At 38.3% G+C, this 10,886-nt stretch overlaps 1 protein-coding gene across 1 annotated transcript; it reads left to right on the forward strand.

Annotated features, from left to right (window-relative positions):
- Positions 1-515: 515 nt before the first annotated feature.
- On the forward strand, positions 516-10,272 carry LOC143853721 (tetraspanin-19-like). Its single transcript, XM_077363449.1, has 5 exons — positions 516-946; positions 2,500-2,608; positions 3,195-3,275; positions 3,393-3,497; positions 9,752-10,272. Exons 1-5 carry the CDS (start codon positions 783-785, stop codon positions 9,902-9,904), a joined length of 612 nt encoding a protein of 203 aa, XP_077219564.1. The 5' UTR covers positions 516-782; the 3' UTR covers positions 9,905-10,272.
- Positions 10,273-10,886: the final 614 nt, after the last annotated feature.

The raw sequence follows: 10,886 nt of genomic DNA on the forward strand, positions 1-10,886 counted from the left end.
ATCATTTGCATGTGTTGATCTCTTCTAAGATGGATTAGTAATTCAGGTTGTGTTCTGCAAACATTATGAAAATCACCTCGGCCTCTTTTTTAGGTGGGGAGAATAAAAAAAAAGCTAAGAATCCCTAAAGTCACTAAAAAATGGGATTCTGTGGAGTGACTCGGAATTGCTTCCCATATTCTCATCAATCCCAAAGACTAGGAAAAGAAAAAGGGAAAAACACATTGACTGTCTGGTGAGGTTTCTAAACCTTCCTTCATGGGTGAATTATATCAATCCCATCTCATGAATTGAGTGAACTTAAACTTCTCTCAATTCTCAACCCCATGTGAGTCACATTTTCCTTCATGGGTGTGAATTATATCAATCCCATCTCATGAATTGGGTGGACTTAACTTCTCTCAATTCTCAACCCCATGTGAGTCACATTGGGTGTTAGGTGTACCCCTATCAAATCACATTACAAGCTACCTTTCAAAAAGTCTTTTACTTTCTCTACATAGTCAACATTCCTCTTCTTTTTTTTTAGAAATGGCAAATAATATGATTCTTTTTGCATTCTCTTTAGTACAACACTTAAATAGTCTTTGTAACACGTTGCTTGCATTTAATCAATGTTTTTTACCAAAGGAAGGGAAAAACAAGCAACGCATGTGCAAATGAATGCGGGTCAGTGCTAGACAAGAGATATTCATGTAAGGTATTCAAGAGCTATAGATAGGAAAAAGATAAAGAGTGTTTCCAGTGGAATTTGCTACTAAGAAATTGTGCCAAATTCAAGCATGATCAGATGCACTAGATGTTGTTTGAACCAATCTTTGAGGATAGTAAATATAGTGGTGAACTTTTGTGGGGCAGTGATTATTATTTATTCCCTTTGGTTGCTCAAGAAATGGGGAGAAGCAGTTGCTGAATTGGGCTCTTCATCAGCTCCTCCTAAACCATGGTATTTTCATTTCCTCTGGTTATATGCTTTTTCTTTGCTTTTAATCTAGTGTCAGTTTTAATTTCTTTGCTTGTTATTGGATGGCTTTTGTTCTCTATTTGATTATTAGATTTTAACTTCTATGCCTTTTCTTTGCTTTTAGTCTACCGTCAGTTTCAATTTATTTGCTTGTTATTGGATGGCTTTTGTTCACTATTTGATTATTAGGTTTTAACTTCTGCCTTTTTCCTTTTGGATTTTGAGTCTAAAACTGATAAATTTTTACTCCAATAATCTGTTTTAGACTCAAAATCAATTCTCAAAAGTCAATAACGAACAGGTCCTTCATGTTATTGTGATTGCTGAACTTGGTTCTGCATGTTTAATGCGAACTTATTGTTTTTTTTTTTATTGGGTTTCATTTTTCTAGTTTTAATGCGAATTTATTGCTATTTTTTTTATTGGGCTTCATTTTTCTAGTTTTATTGTTATTTTTTTATTGGGTTTTATTTTCTTTTGTGGGACATTATTTTCTGTTCATATGTAAAGCATTGATGGATTTCTAGCTGGTTAGAGGGTAAAATAAGGTTCTGCTACCGTTGGAAAATTGGTTTTCTCCAGTTATTACTTTTTTCCTGGTTTGAATTACTGGCTATTCTACCCATTGATGGAGTTAGGTACTCTTTCTTTTATTTTTCTTGCTATTGATTTCTTTGTTTTGATTTACAAGCTATCTTATTTTGTTTGTGTTCATAGTAGACTCTGTTTCTACTTTTCACCTTTTTCTACTGTTATGTAGTACTGTTGATCTCATTCCATTCATGGAGATCATGCTAGAATATATTGAAATAAGATTCTTCCATGAAAGGAAAGTGGGTTTACTGTTTTTTTTAGGGGGGGCAAACAAAGTTGGCCATCGGAACGGTAAAGACAGGTCTCCCATGTGAAGTACATGCACACCTCATTATATTATAATGATGAAGCACAAAATTGGATCATTCCTTTGTTTCAAATTGATGCAATGGCAATTTATTGATAAAATCTTTGTGGCCACTACATTGATCATAAAGTTGGAACGAAGTTTAAAATCTTCTTCAAATTGATTTAGAAAATTAGCAAAATATTAAAGTACTTAAGTATGCGGAATGTATTCTCCAAATGCACCATATTCTGACCTGTTCTACTCAATTTCTAACATTCTGCATTTGATCTATGTAGCTATGTATAATATAAAACATGTGAGGAACTTCAAAGTTGGAAAAAATTGGTCCGAGACAAGTACTTGCAGACCCATTTCATTTCTCTTTGATCCATAAGACAAATCTAACTTAAAACCCATCAACTATTATTTACCGTTTTCCATTCCATTCCAAGGGAATCATACCATTCATGTATGGTTCTTCTCAAATAAGATTCAATTTGGATCATATCTATTGTTACTGGGTCATAAGATTTGAGTTATAGTCTATATAATTCAACACTCGCTAACGCATTTATGCTGAAATTATCTCTCCACCTTATTCAAGTCGCGCTGCATTACATGTTTTTTTTATCTTATGTGTTTCATTCTACAGGTTTGTCTACACATGTCTAGTCGTGGGGATCGTTATGTGTTTGAGCATGTTGTTTGGCCATACGGTTGCCAATGGTGCCAATGGTATCAATGTCAATGCCCTTTCTATGGTATCATTTTCCATGCCTTTAGTATTACAGTTCCTTGTAATATAAAGACTCAAGGGTATCTGGCACAAAGTGAAAAAACGATTTCTGTAGCATTTTGTTTTGAAAAGCTTCCAAATATTATAGCCCCCTTATTGGTCACTGGACTTTTCATTGCGTCGATTAGGATACTTTTTTCATTTCCACAATTTAGAAGAAAATGATATGAATATGGATTATTTAGATGATATTATCATTAATTGATGGTCCCTCTAAATAAAACTTGAATAGTGCTGGTTCAAGTTATTTTCTTTCATTTGTAATCAAATAGTGGAAATGTAGGAAATTCTGGAAAGAGTTTTCCTTTCCAATCTTTTCCTACAATCCAAACATGGATTTTCGATGAGATATCCGATGGGTCATAATCTTTATCTTCTCCAAAACGCTTTCAACTTTCACATGAATGTTTTGTTGAACAGTCGATGAGTTTGCTTAACATATCAGGCAATGTATGTGCATATGTGTGTGACCGGAATTGACTATAATCTTTATGTGGGAATGTTTCTTTCATTTAGCTAAAATTTATTAAGGTAACCTGAACTGCTTGCAGTACATATTGGCTATTTGTTTCATCCTTCTCCTTCAAGTAGGACTGGTTGTGGTGATTCTCTTCAAGATGAATTGGGAAGCCGTATGTTTACTGCTCCTATTGTTTACTTTCATAATCTCTGTAGTTTGGCAAGGGAAATCAAATTCCTTGCTATAACACTTTCTGAATGTGACTCCATTCTTACTATGTTTATGACAGACAATTTCCGAGTACTCTGATGGGAAGCACAATAGATTCAAGAACTTCTTGATCCTTCATCTGTTAATATGTCGCTTGATTGGAATCTCAGCCTTATTTGCCCAGGTAATGGGTCTTCAGTTCTACATGATCGCGTGCATACATATGTTCCCATGTCTTTTACCAGGAAATGGTATCCACATTCTCATTTTTTTGATAATGACACTCCTCTTTATCTTACACTTGTTGTTCACTAGACTGTTAAAAATCACAAAAGGCTATTAATAGCCACTTGGAAAATTGTTTAATTTAAGTGAGAAGTGCCATTATCAAGTACGGATATCTTTTCCTCTGTAAGCAACTAAGCATGCTTATGTCTGTTGTAGAATACAACTGCTTCCCTCCCTTGTGGGTCCTCTCAGTTCATCTCTTAATCGGAGCTTTCACATTGGCTCATAAAACTATGTGTTTGTGTTCACTTCCCATTGGTTCCTTCTAGAATTAAGAATTTTGATTAACAAGTAGTGCTTGAAGCTCTTGATTTCCAAGCTTTGATGGAAATGCCCTCTGGTCTTTATAATATATGTGGTTCTGTTGCCTCCACATGCAGTGTTTGATGCTCTTAATATATGTTGTTTTAAATATTATCTAGGCGCTGATATTTTCAGAGAATTGCTTGATGAACTCATGGAACTATGTAGTGCAAAGGAGAAGAAAATAAGAAAAAACAAAGCAGGTAAGGAGAAGAATCAAAAGGAGTGGAAGTAGCAGTGGTGGTAGAAGTCACACTAGTAAGGGCAGAAGGAAAGTAGTACTAGGAAGAGAAGCAGAATTAAGTGGTTGTGGAAGCTTGGCTCGAAGGAGAGGATGTTCTCTTCAATGGTTGTGGAAGATGGGTGATCTCCAAGGGCACACTAGTGCAAGGAGGATGGAGGATAGATGGGGTGCTCACTGCACCGTCCAATTAGAAAACCCACTGCCTTCTAAGTTGGTTTCTTCACTAGCATAGGAGATAAGTTCTTTGAATGTCTTGATTGCATGACCCTTTTCTCCTTCACCATTTGTTACTTATAGCCTAATTACTCCTACCCCAAACCATATGGGTGTCTTTATCAATTCAGCACCTTTCTTTTGAGCACAACCAAGAGAGTGTTGCCCATGAATGGAAACACATGGCGGGCGCCACTATCATTTCAGCACCATGAAGAGATTGGCCAAAGGGGCACTTGCATAATCGTGTATTTCTTGGCCCAAACCCACCAAAAAGTTCCACTCACCCGTACATGGGTGCCAATATCATTTAATCCCCCAGGCGGAAATAGTGCAAAATAGTACAAAAAGCTCCACTCACCTCTGTTGTGTTGGCGAACGTAGTGGTTGTGTAGGAGTGCAAGTTAGCAAAGGTGGTGTTGGTGTAGGAGTGCAAGTCACCATGGCACTCACATACTATTGACCGATGTATTAGTAACAATCTGAGCTATTGGTCAGTATGGATGCTGCGTTGGTATGTCTATGGTAAGGGATGAAGAAATGGATCTTTCCAAATCAGGAGGCTCTATCACTGCCATGAACTCGAAACCCCTCTTGGAGTCAGCTGCCAGCCTCTCTATAGCCTCTAGTAGGGTGCGCTCAAGATGGGCAAAGCGGTTGTCAATAGCCTCGACCAAGCGTGCTACCAACCGTGCCTCTGTATTGTCATCCCTAGACCTCCTCCAAGTTGACTCCATGAGGTCTTTCCAAATAAGTCCACCTAATGTGTAGGAAGTGCTTCTAATAACTCTAGTTGCGGAGTCTCACAGACCACATAACGGATAGTTTGTGTGCAGCCCTATATTGGATGTACAGTCCCACACAGCCCACTCGACAAGCAGTTGGTGTGCAGACTAGAAGGCCTTGCTATCCCTTGTAGAAGATCATGTACAACGCTTGCATTTCTAAGATCCAGTCCCAACTGCTTCTAGGGCCAATGCTTGATGCCTCATAAGAGGGGTGGCATGCCTAGTGCTCCAATCAGACCACCCAACAAAGATGGAGTATAGATGTGCCAACTGCACATTCAACTATACATGCCCCTCTCACAAGCAATAGGTGTACAACTTCAAGCTTCAACTTGGTGCATGCGGCCTCGTGGGCAAACATTGACACAACACAACCCACCTAATAACAGCACTTTCAACAACTACAGATGTGTCACAGACCAAACAATAAGCACTTGTTGTGCATGCCTTTCTAACGTCTCACTGGGCACCCAACAAATGGTTGGTGTGCAGGTTCGAGCAAACAAGTTGTGTTGAATAAGGTATGTAGGTTTACGCTATGTCCCTTCGCAATATGGTTCGCATAGACGTTTCTTCAAACGCCTGATGGGCATCACTGCTGGAATGTCCCTGCAAACAATAGTTTGCAAGTCTCTTTGAGGCATTTCATCAAACATCAAGGAGGCGTCATTTCATCAAACATCTAGAACCGTGCCCTTCACTGGAGAATTTCCTCAAACAGTTGGAGAGTGTTGTAGCTAGAGCAATCCGGTCACCCAATGCGGACCAAACATGGCTCCATTTTCATCACAGCTCTCGTGTGACATCGACTATATCATCGGCAGGAGGCTTTTGCAACAAACAGTTGGCAGGCTGTGTGAAGCATTTCATCAAACATACTGAGGGCGTCCTTGGATGGGCATTTCTGCATCCAAAATTTGGCCAAATTCGTGTATACTCTTGGGTCTTTCTTCAAACAGTTGGTGTGCCAACGATAGAACGACCCTAAAACTCCCAGTTCGCCCATCTCATGGAGGCATTTCTTCAAACACTTGGAGACGTCCTTGGGCAAGTCTCTACAGCAACAAAAAACGTATGAGAAGTGGCTCGAATTCTTCACAGATTCTTCGTGACTTCTTGGGGCTACAAAGGATGGCAGGATGCAGCTTTGATACCACTTGTAATGACCCTTTTCTTCTATCTAAATGACGGGCCTTTAACCCTCACCAAGCATGTTAACTACAAAAATGGAAGGCCACTCACATAGATATTTCATCAAACATTTGCGTTGCACCAATTTATCGGGACTGTTTTGCAATTTCAAGTCACTCAACCCACCAAAAATGGCTTTATATAAGAGAATAGAGCTATGGCTCTCATAAGAGGGATGATTGGGAAATTCCTAATCACCAATTCCAAAGAAGAGAATAGAAACATAACATGTGGTCGTGGGGAAGCTTGGCTCGAAGGAGGGGATGCTCTCTTCAATGGTTGTGGAAGATGGGTGATCTCCAAGGGCACACTGGTGCAAGGAGGATGGAGGATAGATGGGGTGCTCACTGCACCGTCCAATTAGAAAACCCACTGCCTTCTAAGTTGGTTGCTTCACTAGCATAGGAGATAAGTTCTTTGAATGTCTTGATTGCATGACCATTTTCTCCTTCACCATTTGTTACTTATAGCCCAATTACTCCTACCCCAAACCATATGGGTGTCTTTATCAATTCAGCACCTTTCTTTTGAGCACAACCAAGAGAGTGTTGCCCATGAATGGAAACACATGGGGGGTGCCATTATCATTTCAGCACCATTAAGAGATTGGCCAAAGGGGCCCTTGCATAATCGTTTATTTCTTGGCCCAAACCTACCAAAAAGTTCCACTCACCCGTACATGGGTGCCAATATCATTTAATCCACCAGGCGGAAATAGTGCAAAATATTACAAAATATGGCCACCTCTCAAACCCTTTGGACTCTAGATGGCTCTCCGACCAATGCTCCAAAGACTCCCACTCCAATGGCCCCACAAGTGGACCATCTCCACCCGATCTAGCCCCACAGATGACGCCAAAACACACAGAAAGCAGTCACACACGGACCAATCCCTGCACCTCCATCCGATCCGTAATACTCGTTCAATGTTCCTAAAAAGGAACATTACAAGGGGAGGGTGCCCGAATCCTTATAAGCCCATTCACATCCTCTCACTCATCCAATGTTGAAAGCGCACCAAATCCCGAATCCGAATCCTTATTTGCTTTCACGTGGAACCCCCAACAGTCACCCCATTCATGAAAACCAAGAGGGGATCCCCCTCAGGGCTATCCTCTCTCTGCCCTCATTTTCGCCTCTCTCTCTCAAATCTTTTAGCCTACTGGAATTATGTTTTCAACTTATGACAATACTAAACGGAACATAAGTGGGGTAATTCAGTGAAATTGTTACATGGGTAGAAAAAGTTCAGGTCAATTTCTAATTACTCAATAGCGCACCAAATCCACCTTTGATTTTTTGGCCATGATCACTCGATGCACATAACTCAACCTCCACAAGATGGTATACAACTAGTGCGATTCGCATTCTAAACTGTGAATCATGTTCTTTTTTGGTTTTATGAGGAGTCTCATCAGAAGAGAAGATACCATTTTTGTACAATGATAATGTTGGGGTGCCTCACACGTTGAAGAACATGGGTTATTTTCTAGGTCTGATGTTTGGTTGTTGACAACATGGTGCAACTGAATAGATGGGTATCAACAACATTGATGCCCCATTTGTACTGGGTATAAACCAACATCTGAGGATCAAGATTGTATTGAAAAGCAAAGGTAATACAAAATTATCACCAAACAATTGATGATTCCCTATATGCCAAAGCCATTGAAGCCATACAAGAAGACTTTGAATGGACAATTTGTTAAAGGGAGAATTTCCCTTTTTGTGATTTTCTAGAGCCGTGGTTTGAAGAGGTTACCAGCTAGATCCTTCCAGGATTTGGAATCTTTTTCGACCATCAGATGCTGGAAAATGAACCAATGTTCCTCATTTTAGTAGAAAAGCTGAATAGCGATTGGCCATTAGAGGCAAAAACCCTTAGCAATGAAGTTATATTTGGTTTGCTCCAGATTGCTGCTTTAGGAGAGTTTATTGTGATTAGTCCAGTCTTTGATTAAAGCGATTGTGATCCTTGTCTCAAAGTTTTCTTCTTTCATTTCCATTAAGTATTATGGGTCAGAATCTAAGTCTGATGAGGACTCAAAACATGTTCAGTGGAATCCAATGTTGGACTCCGACCAGTCCATTGAGTTTGTAAGTCCAATTGAATTTGAATTGAATTTCTTGTTTTCTTTTATTTTCCAGTGTTCAGTTGTGAGATGTTTAACAATAACTTAAATCACGAACCTTCTTTGGATGAAAACAACAATACTCCTCCCAAAATCTTTAAGATGATCGAGCAATTGGAGGAGTGTCGAGCCTAGCTTATCATGAAAGAAATTTAATACTTAATTAGGGTCCAGAGATGGAGTTAAGTGAAGTTCGGGTTGAGATAATCCTCTCCTCAGAGAAACATGATGAAATGGTGAACTTGCTAAAATATTTCAAAGAGGTTTTTGCATGGTCATACAAGGATATTCTGGATTTTAGTATTGACGTAGTGCAACACGAAATCCCACTATATCTGCATATTAAATCTAAGAAGAAGATGCTCTAGAAGTTGAAATCTGAACTTGCATCTTACTCCTTGTTGTTCTTATTTGCTTTTTAATGCACTTTTGTCAATGCTACTGATTTTCTGGTGCTTCAAAGCCATCTTCTACTAAATTCAACAATTCTTGTGAGATGGAGAGTCTTCATTTAAAGGCTCCAATGGTTGTAGTTCTCTCCTTTAAATATTGGCACCATACTCTGTGAATAATTGAAGTAGGCTTTGTTAGATTTTTATGCCGTTGATTAGCGTTAGCGAATGAAGAACAAATCTCTGATACCACATTTGTTGGAGAGAAAAAAGTGACAGTCGGAAGATAATATATAAGTAATCTGATTTTGCATTGATATGAAATTTCTTATTTATATCAATAAAAATCATCTCAATTTATAAACATGAGGGAAGCTTCTAAATACATTGGTATTTTAAACAAAACTCGTAGGAAATAAGAAAAATGAAATAACTATCTTGTGAGATGGCATATGGTGCTAAAAACTACCTATACATCAGCTTCCAACACACAACTACTTCCAATGCAGAGTCTATGAAAATGAAAAGACTCTTTCTAGCTTTTTCTAAATTATATTTGCAACATATTCTATCTTTGCGCATGGTATCTCTTGCACCCTATCTTATTTGCATCTAGTAGAAAAAGTTGCCCATATGAACAGACAATTCATGAAATGAACTACTTAGATTTCTTGTGTTCTTTATAGCCTAGTGTTTCATGCTTTGATCATACTTTCGCTTTACATTGATGCCTTCTTCAAGCCCTAGACCGATTAATTGTACACCAAAAAATTCTTTATTTTTTATACACATCTTAATAATTTCTCACGTATCTCATGAACACAAGATTTAGAATGTGTTTCTTGTTACAATATCAAAAACTGATACTCAATGGTGATCATTTTCAGGCTAATACTTTAATGCTTGCAATTGCTGTTAGGGCTATGGGCCCGGAACCAACAAGCCACGACAGTGCTCCAAGTGTGTCCGAATTGAGATACTCCTTTCTGTTGACGCCTGAATCTCTCCCAAATCTTATGCATCAGGACCAACACCAATAGAGAAGAAAATTTAAATTTTGATTTGGAGGATCAAATTACTTCTTATTTGCGTATGACATTAGTTGAAAGGAGATTATCGATTCAAGGACGCAAGGTAATCTTGCTTTTTCAGGAAAGGGTAAGAAGGGGTAGAGCAAATGCATCGAGCCAATGTCTGAGTACCTACGTATTGTTGTAACACCTGCTGATGTACTTCATAGTTGGGTTGTACCTTCCTCAGATGTAAATTCTTGTACCTTGGGTAGTAAAATAAGAAAATCTGTATTGGATCAAGTGAGAACAGTTAGCTGGTCCAAATTTGCAACCAACCCAACCATGCAACAATTTAATCTTATTCGTTAATGAGACATTAAGGCCTCTTTGGAATCCATTAACTATATCATTTTTAGAGGTATTATAACCATTATTTGTAAATAATCATATTTAACTTCAGAGATTTGCTTTTTGCGAAATTGTGCCTAGCAAATCCTTTAACTTCAAAAGCATTTTCATGCAAGATTATAGCAACTAATTTTTAGAGGTATCCAAAGAGGCCGAGACCTGCAAGATTGTTTGGTTCTAAGCCTAATCAGACGCCACTTAACATGTGTTCAATAGATATTTGTTTTGGATTTTGAGAAGCCTAATCAAACACCACTGGGATGTCGTTAACTGATGTTTGTTTTGGATTTTAAGAATCAATTTTGACTCCAATATTGATTCTTGGCAAGATCATACGTGTGAATTGCTTTATGGAATCAATTTTGGACTCAAAATTGTTTCTATACGCTAGTAATAAATTTAGGATTTAGAATCAATTTTGAGTTCAAAATATTCTACACCGTGAGTCAAACGCCTTATAAGATTTTTTTTTTTGGAAATCATTAGGGCTGTGAACGGATCCAATTCTGATCTTGGGTGAATCCTATATTCGGAGTGTTCTTTGGACTCTACTTTCTGTGTCTTGGTAACTGTCATCATAGAGTGTCTTAGGTCCTAGCTA

This window comes from Tasmannia lanceolata, unplaced genomic scaffold (assembly GCF_043159265.1).
Source record: "Tasmannia lanceolata isolate RefF3 unplaced genomic scaffold, GAP_Taslan_0.1 ptg000003l, whole genome shotgun sequence".
Lineage (NCBI taxonomy): Eukaryota > Viridiplantae > Streptophyta > Magnoliopsida > Canellales > Winteraceae > Tasmannia > Tasmannia lanceolata.

Coding starts and splice junctions, on each gene's coding strand:
- LOC143853721 (XM_077363449.1), top strand. CDS start 783: ATGATCAGATGCACTAGATGTTGTTTGAACCAATCTTTGAGGATAGTA. Junction 947..2,499: donor TCAGCTCCTCCTAAACCATG/GTATTTTCATTT, acceptor TTCATTCTACAG/GTTTGTCTACACATGTCTAG. Junction 3,276..3,392: donor TCAAGATGAATTGGGAAGCC/GTATGTTTACTG, acceptor TGTTTATGACAG/ACAATTTCCGAGTACTCTGA.